Source organism: Gossypium arboreum, chromosome 7 (genome assembly GCF_025698485.1).
Source record: "Gossypium arboreum isolate Shixiya-1 chromosome 7, ASM2569848v2, whole genome shotgun sequence".
NCBI classification, from domain to species: Eukaryota; Viridiplantae; Streptophyta; class Magnoliopsida; order Malvales; family Malvaceae; genus Gossypium; species Gossypium arboreum.
The window spans coordinates 96,508,998-96,523,446 of NC_069076.1; the positions used below are offsets into that span (position 1 = coordinate 96,508,998).

The 14,449-nt window shown below is 30.4% G+C and overlaps 1 protein-coding gene across 2 annotated transcripts; it reads left to right on the forward strand.

Moving 5' to 3' along the window:
- The first annotated feature begins 11,962 nt into the window (after positions 1-11,962).
- On the forward strand, positions 11,963-13,698 carry LOC108484243 (transcription factor TCP5). Of its 2 annotated transcripts, none has more exons than XM_053031103.1 (3): positions 11,963-12,241; positions 12,575-13,354; positions 13,427-13,698. In XM_053031103.1, the coding sequence occupies exons 2-3, from the start codon at positions 12,601-12,603 to the stop codon at positions 13,471-13,473; spliced, it is 801 nt and encodes a 266-aa protein (XP_052887063.1). In that variant the 5' UTR covers positions 11,963-12,241; positions 12,575-12,600; the 3' UTR covers positions 13,474-13,698. The 2 variants fall into 2 exon arrangements, with proteins under 2 accessions (XP_052887063.1, XP_017643453.1); XM_017787964.2 differs by having other exon boundaries at positions 11,966-12,381.
- The last annotated feature ends 751 nt before the right edge of the window (positions 13,699-14,449 follow it).

Sequence of the window (14,449 nt, forward strand, 5' to 3'; positions counted from 1 at the left end):
ATTTTTTTAAATTGTTATGAATGATAATTAAATTATATTTCTTTTATTTTCTTTTTGTTTCTTTTTAATTTTATCTAAATAAATGTTAACTATTTAAAATTTAATTTAATTATATATATTAACTTTGAGCTTTTTAATATTTTAATAAATTTTATTAGATTCTTGTAAATAATGGTAACTAATTAATTTCACATAAAAATTTTAATGAATAATCTCAAAGTTAATATATAACTGAATTAAATATAAATTTAAAATTAAAGTAAAATATAATTTAATTTCATAACACTTCAATATATAATAAAATTCTCATTATTTTGTAATTAAAATTGAAAATTTGGAATAAAAATAGAAATGTTTTCCTATTTAAAATTTGTTTCCGAGGAGATTTATAAACTTTTAATTTTTAAATATGAGCGAGGTAAGTGGGCATATTCTTAAAATTAACCATAAGAGGTAAAAGTGTCTTTTACCTTAAAATAATTATCAAACATTACTTTAAATTATTAAAATAATTATAATATTTTTAAAAAGTAATTATTACATGTAAATATTTGAAACTAGCCCATGAATCGCATGGTTACCAAACTAGTTGTCTCTATTAGATAATAGCAAATTAATAATGTGAGTGAAAAAATTGTATAATAAATATATTTATAGAAAATTTATGTTAAACGTAACCGAGATTTTGGTAAAATTGATAAAATTAATGCTTTAAACACTTATATTTAAATTGAGTTCTACCATACATATATTTTATCTTAAAAACATTTGTTTTTCTCTAAAACTCTTTTATATTTTTTAATATATTTTACTTTAAAATGATGTGTTATGTTTCACTTTTTAAATCTTACTTGTAAGGTGATGATTCAAATTTGAATTATTTTTGGAATAAATAATTATTAGACTAATAAGTCATAATTTAATTTTTAAATTTTATTTGTAAAATTAAAATTTTCATTAACAATATTTCAAATAAAATGCCATGTTAAAATTTAAAGAAATATGATAACTAAAAACGTAATTTTCTTTATAATTATTCATTGAAAAAATTTAAATATCTAACCAACTAATGTCATCCAACAACTGCACCTAATACTACATGCAAAATAGCCGTCCTATTCTACTAAATTACTAATGCTATATATTTCTACAAATTTGACAACTAATAAGCTAGGTTTTTATGTGTTTGATAATTAATTTCTTATATTTTATATCTTAATTACTAGATTTGTTGAGGAGGAGAAGAGGGTGGAAGCTTAAGCGATGATTCACATAGTGTGTAACATGCGAAGAGCCGTAGACAATATAAAAGGACAAGTATCCTCTTTATTTTTCAAATTTAATTTGATTTGTATATGAATTTGTTTAAAGTTAGATTATTTATTCAATAGTTAAATTAGGTTGAATCATGGTTTTAATATTTAATTTTAAATTCTTTTAGTATAGTTGAGTCTTACTTTGCACAATAAACTTAGTTGGACTTGATTTAATGTATTTAATTTCATTTTACAGACACTAATTTTAACTTACTAATAAAAAAATAAACTAAATTCATTTTATTATTACTTGAATCAAAATATCGAACCAAAATTAAAATATCCATACCTTAGCTTGGACATGTGGTAGCACGATGAATGACTTAGTGAGCACTCACGGATAGTCATTTGCCTTGTACCTTTAGTGACGACCATCTGGTTGGTCATGAAATCTGGCTGGTCATTCATGACCATCTACCTGCGTACTTCACACCACTTTTGGCCATCCGCTATGGATTCCCTATAAGGACCGCTTAGGGACCATTGGGGCATAACAACCTCGTACTCCCTAAACAAGGAGAATGTCAAGAGCAGTACCAAATAGTACTATGATTGACGACAACTAACATGTAACGCCTAGTCGACCACACAAGCAGCCTACCGCATCCTTATTGTCAGTGACATGACAATACTAGACAAAGGGATCTACCTTATATATACCCAACACACGAAGAGCAAAAGACCCCTTTTCCCTCAAGCACTCACAAAGCACTCTCCTCTCTAGATTTTCTTAAGTCCTCCTAATCCTTCCTTCTTAATTCCTATCTTTGGTTCTATGCTTATCATAGATGAACCGATCTCATAGACACCATCATCATCTCTTCTCCACCACATTCTTCTCCTTGTCTCCTCCTTGTCGATTCCTTATATCAACAATTGGTGTGATGAGAGTGGATCGAAAACCATGGCTCATTCTTTAGCTGATATTGTAACAACTTATTTTTAGTGATATCAGAAACGGTGGTTTCGAAACTTCGTTTACTGATGATTGAGTTAGTAAGTTTTAAAATTGGATATATATTGGTCTATTATATTGATTATATGAAATTCTGATTAGTAATTTGGTTAGTATGTAGTTGATTTAAGTACCGGGACTAAATAGTAAAGAAGGTAAAAATTAGTTATCCTTGACCTTTAGAAGCTAAAAAGGTCTTCTATCGAAATTTTCCCACTTTAGATATTGTGGACGGTTCATGCCTAAGTTTAGAAGAAACACTTGTAAGTTTAGATAAACACCTGATAAAATGTTAATTATGTAATATTTTGATAATTGTGTTAGTGGGTATTTAGGTGGAAAGAAAGAGAATGATCTTCATTCTCATCTTCTCCACCGAAGTCTCATTGTAGTTGGGAGAAGGAAAAGATCTAAGAATTTATTCAGCTTTTAGCTTTGCATGGTAAGCTAATTTGAGCCTGTTTTGCATGAATTTTTTTTTTTTTTAGATTGTCACATTTCAATTTAGCTACCCATGGTGTTTATTTCTAAAAGGGTTAAAGATTTCATAAGATTACCATTTTTGAATGCTTGAGGTTTTGAAAAGTGTTTTGCTGAGAAGTTTAGATATGAAAAAGGCTTCTCGTAATGAAGTATAAATATCCAAACTAGTTTAAACACATTGTAAGTTAATGCACGGAATTTAGAATTTCAAGTGATAGGATATATATAGTGAGTTGATGAATGATATCGGGTTAATATAAATTGAATTAAATTATAATAGAGATCAAGATTTGAATCCGTCAAGATAAGACTGTGGAAAAGGGAAGGTTGTTAAGTAGACTTCATTGCTTTGTGTTATATTCTACCAGGTAAGTTCATACAATAGGAACATTATTTAACCTTCTTTCCTTTTTGTTCTTAAATTATATAAATAAAAATGTGCTAAGTAGATGTAGTTTCTAAATACATATAAGTGAGAATACTGAAACATGTTATGAAAGAATGCAAATAGAAATACAAAATGATAGTGTCCCGATGAACTTAGCAAAAGATCCATACACATGGTTACATGTTATTTCCAATGATTCCGAGATTCAGTATTTGTTGTGGACTCGAAGATACATGTGGCAAAGATTTAGTCTAACTAGTAATATGATGTCATTTTAAAGGTTTAGTCTAGACTGATAACCATATATGTATACAGCCCTAAGTAGGTTTTCATTGTGTCAATAAAGGTTTATCCCGGACAGGTAACCTGACACCTCTGTATGTGATTAGCTTGAATGAGCCTTTGCTGTGAAGAGTACCTGTGTTTTGAACTCTTTTATGACGTTCATCGGGTAATGCAAAGCATGTGAAACATAAATTTGAAAGTTAAGAAATGAAGGGAAATGAAAGAATTAATTATTATAATTGAAGCCTGCATTAACGAAAGGGTTAAAATGGAGTTAACAGGAGGAGTGTCATTCTATTATGACATTATTCGATACATTATGTACAAAAGAATATATGAATCCATCTTGTTGGCGTACTGTGTTGGCAGATAGGTAAATTATATTTGCGTATTAAGTTATCATATAATTATTTTGTAATGTAAGTAAACTGTCGAATTTGTATAAGCTTACTAAGTATTTTAAATACTTACATCTAGATTATTTTTACCTTATAGATTATTGGAACATTCAGAACTCACAGATCGGATAAGCAAAAAGTTCACACTATCCATCAGGAATTGTGGTAGACTCTCGATTTATTTAGGTCAATTCAAATGGCATGTATATAATCATTGAATAGTTGTAAACAAACTTGTTAAACCTTGAAGGAGGTTATTTTGAGTTTTGTGATGTATGATAATAAATATGAAGTTCAGTTATGTAATGTTCCGTGTTTTAGATTCTGTGGGATCTTCCACAATTTGGAGTATCCACGGACCATTCTTTTGGGGTATTCGCAGGAAATGTTTTAAATTTTATATCTTCCTTACTCGTGAAATAATATTCACGAAATAATCCGCCATAAATGTTTAAAGTAGGTAATACTTTGTGAGTTCACGTAGTAACCTTCTGTGGCTAGGGTTTGGCAACCGGACTGAGCCAAATGTGTTACAGATACCTTTACTGACCCAACAACAAACCCTAACATGGAATTCTTTTTATCCTAAGTGCAAACTCAACCACCTGTACAAATCACCCAACAACCACCTTTTAACATTGACCAAACTGCCTAACGCCAAACTCAGCCTCTACTAGGCATTTCCCCTACTCTCCTTAGAGATACTCACACATATCCACCTACTACCAGTTTCCACCTCCACCTTGGTACTGTGTCCCGCCTCTTTAGGGCAACGTCACTACTTCTTCCTTGAATCAAGCCTCCTAGCATCCCAACTCTAGCTCTCAACAATAGTTCACCTAGATACAAGAGAAAATGAGACATCTTGAGGCTTAGCTCTCAAAGCAGCAACGTCTTTACTAAGAGTAGAAGGAGAGACAATGTCTATTTCACTAACAAAATGCCTACAATGATCAACTTATAAAGGAACTCAAGGTAGGTAAGGAACCTTCCAAGAGAGATAACCAACCTTAGAAGAAGGAAAACCACCCATCCATATTCCACAAACAGCAGGGTCAAAGGCAACCAAATAACCCTCTGATTGAGAATGTTAGCTTGGCTAGTTCCTAGGGCAAAGGTCCCCGTGATGGTGTTCCCTTGGATGAGTAAATGCAATCATTAAGAAACTACTGCAAGAATTCCAATAGGCTAAGGACGATGAAGCTTTTTAGAGTTATGCTAATGAACCATGTGTTACAAAGGTATTGGTTTACAACCTCCCCTCGTCCTTCAAGTTCCCAAAGGTCTCTTATGGTGGTCTAGGAGACCTTGAAGATCATCTGGCCCACTAAAACAATAACACGAATATTTTAGGTACATATAATGAGATTAAGTATAGAGCATTTTCTATAACGCTCACCTATACTGCCCGAGCATGGTACTTATCGCTACCCTAAAGTTTCATCCACAATTTTAATTAATTGGCCAATTTTAACAAGACTTTGTGGCAATGCTCGACTTATCTGATATTCATTCACCAGAAGGAAGGAGAATCCCTCCATGATTTAATTCAAAGATTTAATGTAGCCACCATGATCTAGTCATTACGGCCTTTATTGCATGTACTACCCATCATTTCTTAAAGTAAAACCTTGTGAGCAACTCCCCGGACAAGCTCTCCACCTTGTATGAGATCGCTTACAGGTTTGCGAAAAGTGACAAAATTCAATAGAGAAATGCTAGATCCCCTGTACCAGACAGCAGGACCTCCGTCCTCTAAGCAACTCATCCCTTTCGTTCAGTTACGAAAGTTAACATAGAACTCATCCTTAGGTAGGCAATAGGGGGAATAGACGCCATCATGCTCTACACCTTTCTCAAATAAAATATATATCTTCATTGTGTAAAACAAACATATATATACAACCACATTTAGTGGTGTAAATAATTATAGACCAATGAAATTGTTTTTACAACATATTCCATACGTTCAAGCAAATATTTACCATATCAGCACTAAATTAATATGTGATTATTGCGAAATCAAATAAAAAAAATTGAAACATACTGAATCTGTAAGGAGTTACAGTTTGATATATTGATCTGGAATGAAGTCACGAACAAAAATTGTTCACTTGTCCACAACACTATCTTCCCAAATAAAAGAGATAAAATTTGATAATTATTATACTTAACACTTTCTTGTCGAGTGTTTGAACAAGGAAACATTATTTTTTTTTTCTATTGAACCAACTACCTTTGGCATTTAGTTATTTGAATTCAAAATAAAAATAGCTACCATTAGAGGCATCATGTAATGATAAAAAAATTATTACAAATGAGTGTCCATTATGGATGTTCAAACCTAACATAGACATTTGAAACTATCACAATTCTATATAACAATTTGACACTCCTTTGTTGTAAATGGTTTTTCAAGATCTACCACCTGTTCGGCCTCTAATTTGTTGAAATTCATTCTTACATTTAACTTTTTTCCATCACCCATACTTTGAAATTGGGACTTGAAAAAATCAAATCCTATTCTTTTTAATCTCAAAGGGCTTCTAAATCTATGTATTTCCTACCATCAAACCACAAATGCATTTTTTATGTGCCCAAACCTTGGCCATTGTGTGAAAGGACTTTGTCTTTGTAGAAACTTAGTTTTGACTATTGTTTCAAGAAATTATGCTACCAAGCTCAGAACAAGTAGCATTCTTAATTTTTTACTTAATATCCCTTCTAAAAGAACAATTCTATTTGTTGTTTATTTTTTTGTATAACTACTTTCAAAACAACTATGTTCAAAACAGAGCTTTAGTTTAGAACAATTGTTATCTATTGTAGTTGTCATTTGAAAAAAGCTCATGTTGAGAACAACTAACATTCAAGACAACTCTTATTTAGAATAATTATGTTTCAAAATTAGTTTTTGTTCAAAACAACTTCTATTTAGAACAACTGTGTTTTTTAAAGAGTCATTATTCATAACAAACTCTTCAAAGAAAAGCATCATCGCTAAACAACTCTTGCTCGAAATAACCTCTACGTTGGGAACAAACATATTGAGCACAATTCACATTTGGAGCAAGTCTAAAAATCCTTTACTTAGGAATAATCCTCGTCTTACATTCTAAGAGATGTTCCACAGAAGATGTTTCACAAAAATAACCCTGGTATATGGTAGGGTTTTTAGGTTGTGTTCACTCTTGGGATGTGGAGATCTTGGCTTGGTCGATCAAATATGAAGGTAATTAAGAGGTTTCCTCTTAACCTTTTATTGTAACATTAAAATTTTCTCTATTCTTTCTGAAACATGGTGAGCTCTTATTCACTATTCACCATCACAATCATCAACAACACCCTTCACCTATAAAATGAATATTAATGCCTTTGTAACTTACAATATCATTTATTACTCCTATTAATTACTTAGCTTTGTAACTCTCATTTTTTGACACTCTTGGCATTTGGATTGCCAAAATTTTCTTTAAGCCCTCTTAACTTATTTCATTGCTCAACCTTTTCCGCAACCATACACAACCTTCCTCCACCTTACAAATCACCACTTGTCGTTGCACTCAATGTTATCAAATCTACATCAATCTTCCTATCCGCCTTCTTTCGGTATAGTTCTTTTTTCTTCAACTAAAATAAATGTTATTCATAAGAATTTTCCAAACTAACCAAAAGGTTAGTAACAAAAAAAGAAAAAGCCCATTGACAACATCAATGCAACCAAAACAAACATCGAAAAAAATAGTAAAATAATGAAGACTTGAAGCACAAGACTGTAAAACACCAATTTACATAAAAGAATACTTTAACACTCAAAAAATCATAACTTCGATAAGGACATACATGCATGGTAGAACTAGGGTTGATTTCATTCACTTATTTGCAACGCTTTTTTTCTCCACCTAAAGGCAATGTCAGAAATTTCATTTGGGGGGCCAACATAAGAATATCAAATTTAAGGGAGGCAAAGCTAAAAAATTTGTATTAGAAAAATTTAAATTGAATTGTTAATCTTTCAAAAGGACTAAAATTAAATTTTCTGTTTAATCAAAGGTTAAAGAGACCAAAACTAAATCGTTTAATTTTGAGTAAGGCCTGGAGAGGAATTTGACCATTTGGCCAAGAAAGCCCTGTCTCTATCTAAAACTCTCTACACTGTTCTTGTCTCCTTTGATCCATGCTATTCTCGATTTTTGTCTCCATAAAAATTCACGACATCTTAATTTGGACCACAAAGTTTGCTGCACTCTCTTCCTTTCTTCTATAACTCTGCAGGCTGGAGGTCCCTCAACTCTCCATTCTCTTCAATTACATCCAGTTTGCTTTTTAAGCATTTCATTTCACTCTCTACACTACCAAAAACATCACCTTTCCTTCTCTCTATTTATCCATCTTAGATGAATTTAATTGTAAGTACAAGATACTTCTGCCCAGGGGCGAAACCAGGGGGGCAGGCATGGGCCCCGGCCCCCCCCTAAAATGGGAAATTTTCATTTAGGCCCTTTAGATTTTTTTTAAATTTTAAATTAGTAAAGGTAAAATTGCACTTTGCCCCCCCTAAAATTATAAAAATTCAATTTAATCCTTTAAAAATTATAAATATATAGACTATAAAAAATTAAAATTTCCTTTGGCCCCCCCCCAAATTTTTTTTCTGGCTTCGCCCCTGCTTCTGCCGATTAGGTAATATTTTAAAATTAGACTGTATATATGTAGCAAGTTAAAGCTAACCTACCATGTATATTGCCTATTATTTGACCAAAATTTTTAATTAGGGTTTATATTTAATGAATTTGATGATTCATTTATTAAAAATTTTAAAGATAAATATAAATTATTTTCTTTTTAATAAAACGACTTTCACTTTGATTTACTTCTCCATATATAAGAGAGAAATGTATATATATATATATATATATATATATATATATATATCATAATAAGTAAAATAATATCAACTCAGTCAATGAAATTATTAAAATAATTTAAAAAAAGTAAATAATAATTTTATATGATTAAAAATATCAAAAGAAAAATCTATTCTTTTTGATGATTTATATAGTAACAAGACAAAACCCAAACAAAGAAATATGACTAACATAACTTGAATTCAAGCCACATAGACGATGAACACCTTTTCTTATATGGCCATCACATGGGTTCAAAAACACCCATTATTTCATTATCTAAAAAAGTTCACAATATTGTATATTAACCCGCTTTAAGTAATGGTATAATTTTTGAAGTAGAAATGTAAAATTTTGTAGAAACAATTTTTTCTTATTATTTTTATATAAAATTTTTAAAAATAAGTTTTTACATTTATAGTGCATTTATCACACATTCGCATGTGGGGCTTACTAATTATAAAATCCAAAAGAATATATAAGAGAGAAAGTATATATACGATTCTAAAAGAATTACATTTACTAGATTAGTTTACCTCTATGAGTTAGTATTTTACATTTACTTCAATTATTTAATCTTTTTAAAAGCAAATTTTAGTAAAAATATTAATAAAAATATAAACATTAAGAGTTAAATTAATATTATGTTAAAATATAAATATGGTTATTTAAAAAATCCAGTCTTCTCTCAATTGTATTTGTATCATGATATTAAGTTGATGAAGATTATAATATATACGAGAAAATTTAAGAAACAAAAAAATGTTTTTCAATCAGTCCATTAAAGATTGAGGCCATTGCATCATATATATATATATATATATATTACACACTAAACTAAACTTTGAAGTGATGATACTGAGGAGATTAATGGCTGCCTGCATGTCTGTCTCAAAATTGGGACCATTTTAATCTGATAGCCATAGAGTATCTTTGAAGTAAAATCAGAGAACACCCCTTTTTTTGGTCTTCAAAGAAAAAGATAAATCATAAAACAAATTCAAAGAAATTATTAAGTACTTCCAACAACACGTTTACGTCTTGTGAAATAATAAAGAAGGAATTGTCCAATTAGGGTTCATTGTTTTTGCCCCCACTTTGTCTCAACACCAAAACTGTTGATGCCTTAAAAGCCTTAAAAAGGGAAACAATGGCTTTGCCTCATTAAATTTTTGCTAATTCACTTCACAAATAGAATACAACAGAATCTTGGTTTATATGTATATATACTGTAAGATATGTTTCTACAGATTTCATAGGGTTCCTCGATAAGGATATAAAGTTGAGTTCAGCTTTTGAAACTGCTTGCGCACGCCTTCAACTGATGACTGCGAATCTATTACATCAGCTTCAACTCTAGGTTTTTTGCTGAACCCACCCCCCAGCTTTTTCACTAACACACACATACATACACTTTAACTCTTCCTTGTTTTAGAGCCTGCATGTAAATATTGCAGGTACATGCGTGTATATATATACATGCAATAAACCATCCTTCTTCCTAAATAACCCAATTTTTATTTCACAAATATAAGTAAAATAGATGCTCATATTGCATTTTGGCCCATTTAATTAAAAAATAAATAAATTAGTTTTTGTATATTCGATCAAATAGTAAATTGGTCTTTTCTGTTAAAAATTTTATCCATTTTACTATAAAAAACAAGTGTGGATGACAGAATAATTAGGCAAGTACCCCTGGCATGCCACATGTACATCATTCTAACATACAATGACCAATTTTTAACGGTAGAAATAGATGAAAATTTTAACAAAATGATAATTTTATTCTTTAATCGAACATATAAAGGATTAATTTTCTCATTTTTTGAGTAGAGGGAGTAAAATGTAATTTAACTCTTAGTACAAAGGCCTTCATGGTACTTTTACCGACATATATATGTGTAAATATGTCTATATGCTGAAATTGGCATATAATATATATGTGTGTGGTGAATAAGGCCTCCTTTGGATAGGTATGCAGTAACTGTAGTGCGGTGAAATCTTTTACCTCACACTACAGTATTTAATCTTAAAATTATACATAACTTTAATTTAATGTGCAATTTTATACAATGAACCTATCCTTCTTCCTAAATAACCCAATTTTGATTTCACAAAAATATCTGTGTATATTTGTAAATATGTCTATATGCTAAAATTGGGATATATATATATATATATATATATATTTGTATCAGATGGAATTTTAAGATATGTACATATTGTAATGAGAAAAAGAAAATCATGAAATGATTTGGAAACTGAAGTTGAAGGGTGAAGAAGTATATTTTTTTGTATTGGAACATAGATATACAAATTTATATTATAAAGTACTATAAGTAACAATATAATAAAACTCCAACTTGTCTGGTGTAAGAGTCTCAGTGCAGCCATAGATGTCAGTGGTCCTTCGATTCTACTCAGATTTAGATGCTTTAAAGAACCCTAACTATGTTTGGTCCCTCCTATTCAAAACCCTAGCTCTATACTTATCTCTAAATGTAACCAAATACATCACACTCACCAAAGATAAATTTCCCCTTACATATCAACCCTAATTCCCTTCGTACGTAAGTAGCTCATTTTAAAGGAGTTAATAAAAAGGGTTTCAAGTTAAAGACATTTAAATAGTAGAAGTATCACGGAAGTTTTTATATTAGAAATTAGATTGTATTTTGGCTCTTTTATTAAATAAATAAATAAATTAGTCACTGTACATTAGATTAAAGAGTAAATTGATTCTTTCTGTTATAAATTTCATCCTTTTCTATTATTAAGAACTAATATGACTGACAGAAAAACCAAATAATGACATGTGTACCTCATGTCAACGTACAAGAACCAATTTTTAACAATAAAAATAGATAAAATCTTTAACAAGATGACTAGTTTGCTCTTTAATCTAATATATACAAAGACTAATTTGCTCATTCTTTGAGTAAAGAGGTCAAAATACAATCCGACTCTGAATACAGGTTCTCCATGATACTTTTACCGACATTAAACCTCTTGTTTTCACTTTTCTTGTTGAATTAAAGTGAAAAACTTTTTATATTGATATTTATTTATTGATTGATTTTCAGTTTCAACTCATCTATCAAGCTAGGCATGCATTGTATAATAAAGCTATTTGTAGGTGCCAATAAAGCATAAGCCTTCCTTTTTTTTTTTTTTTTCTAGTAGACATTAAATGGTCCCCAATATGTATGTGTATGAACTTTTAACCTTCTACTTTGTTTGCTATTCAAAGCATGAATTACCAATAATTAAACTGGTGATTGTTCAGTGTGTGGTGTATATGAACAAGTTGATGAAGATTTAAATATTGATTATATATTCTTCCGAAAAAATCGACATGCCGACGCGTGTGGGTCGCCACTTGGGCCGCCGATTCCCCTTATCTTTCCCTTTCTCCATTACCAAGCAACAACGTTTTGCAGTGAAAGAAAAAATTCCAGCATCTTTTGTTTCTTTCCTACAGCTTTGAATTTTCTTTTGCTAGCTAGGTTTGTATAATATTCTTACCAAACCTTTAAGCCCTTTCCATATAGTTTAATTATAACCCTTCATGAAAACACCTAAACGAAGCTTTGTCAATCAAATACCAATTTGATCACTCATCTTCTTCAAGATCTGCATCAATTATGTAAGCTCATCAATCGGGTTTTTAGAATATGATATATGTATGCATGTATGTATGTATGTATGTATGCTTAGAGAAAAACCTAATATCTTGAAATTTTGTATATATGTGACCTAAGGGTATTTTCATAAACCCTTATTTGAACCTTGAAGCTATATTACTGTCTAGTCACAGGTTAATTCATTGCTTATTTCAGTTGATACAAATGATGAGAGGAGTAAGATGATTTCAAGTTCAAGAGAAAAGGGTTGTTTTGAAGCAAAGCAAGAAGGCGATGGGGGCAAGGTCTCGAGTTCGAGGCAGTGGCCGGGGTTTAGGAATCCGAGGATCGTCCGAGTGTCACGATCTTTTGGTGGGAAAGATCGGCACAGCAAAGTTTGTACGATAAGGGGATTAAGGGACCGTCGGATTCGGCTATCCGTGCCAACCGCGATTCAATTATACGATCTACAAGATCGGCTCGGCCTTAATCAACCTAGTAAAGTAATCGATTGGTTACTTGAAGCAACTAAAGATGATGTTGATAAACTCCCACCACTTGAGTTTCATCATTCATTGATGCCAAACCCTTGTCAATCTTCTCCCTTTACTCCTTTAATGGATCCAAATTTGATGTTTATGAAAGATTATGAAGGAGAAACAAGTATGCAAGTTGAAAGAGAAATCACAGATATGAAGGGAAAATGGATCAAAGAGCAAGAAAAGTTAATTTTCCCAGTAACCAATCATGGTTCATCCTTACCAGGAGGATTCATGTTCAACACTGGGACTAATTCCATGCCTTTAAATATTTATAACCATCATTGGAACCCTTCTCAGTTTACAAACCATGGATTTCATCATCATCACCAACCTGAAAATTACTTCCATGGCGCCATTGCCAACACTTATCCTCCATTGCCGTCGTGCCCTCCACCATCAACAACACCTTCACATTTCCCGACGTTTCCTTGGTATGGGACAAACACAAATCAAGGTAATGAATCATTTCTCATTATTGAACTCAAAAAGTGAAAAATTTCTCATTAAAACGTAAAATTTGATGCAGATGCTGCAGGTGATCAGGATAATTCAAAGCTTCAGTTTTTTACATAATTAACTGCAATATAGCAGGTAAGATGATGCATGTGTAGCTTCTAAATGCATATTTTTCTTCATAGACACAAGGGTTTTTTAAGTAGGTGTAGGTGAGTTTATTTGTACTGTTCTTTTTTTTTTTCTCCACTGTTATGTTAATGAATTTTGTGTTTTAATCAACATATTATATTAATATTGTTTGCTATATATATTTAAGATAGAATCGATATATAGTTTCATTTACATAGTTTTGTTTTGCCTGAATGACACATGTTCATGTAACTGTATACTCTGATGACCATGAAAATTAGCAAACCTCCATATGAGTTGGTATTTGTTATGGTTCATTTCTTGATAATTTTAATTTTTTTATATCTTAAAAAGTCTAATTAAGTCTTTTAAATTCTACGTATATGAATGAAATATTGATATATACAGTATTTTAGATCAATACGATAGAGATATAAAAATTTTACATACATTACAAGTACCATTATATCAATAAATTTAATGGTTAAATCGTTAAAATATTAATCATACAAAATATATAAAAACAGTTTTACACCGATGTAAACGAATCATTTCCCATATACAAAATCCATTTCCTTATGATTATATAAATAGATATTATCATAATAATTCTCACTATATTTAATGTCACTTAATTCAATGATACCAATTCAATTAAAAATATTTAAGTAAAAATCAAATTATAAAATAAACACAATATGTTTATAAGTTTCATTGATAATTTGATTCTCATTATGACAAACTATAAGTAATTATTTTAGTTTTTCTCCACTAATTTTTATATTAATATTCATGAATTTAATTTTAATTTTTATGAGAATTAAAATACAATTTTATCCTCATAAATTTATAAATTTATAATTTTTTTCTATTAAATCATAATTTTATCATTTGAAGGAAAATGTGCATAATACATATATATATATATATATATATATATATATATATATATATATATATTGGA

Bases quoted from the DNA above. Each gene is read 5' to 3' on its own strand.
- LOC108484243 (XM_053031103.1), top strand. From the start codon at position 12,601: ATGATTTCAAGTTCAAGAGAAAAGGGTTGTTTTGAAGCAAAGCAAGAA. The intron at 13,355-13,426 runs GTAATGAATCAT...AATTTGATGCAG, and splicing joins TGGGACAAACACAAATCAAG to ATGCTGCAGGTGATCAGGAT.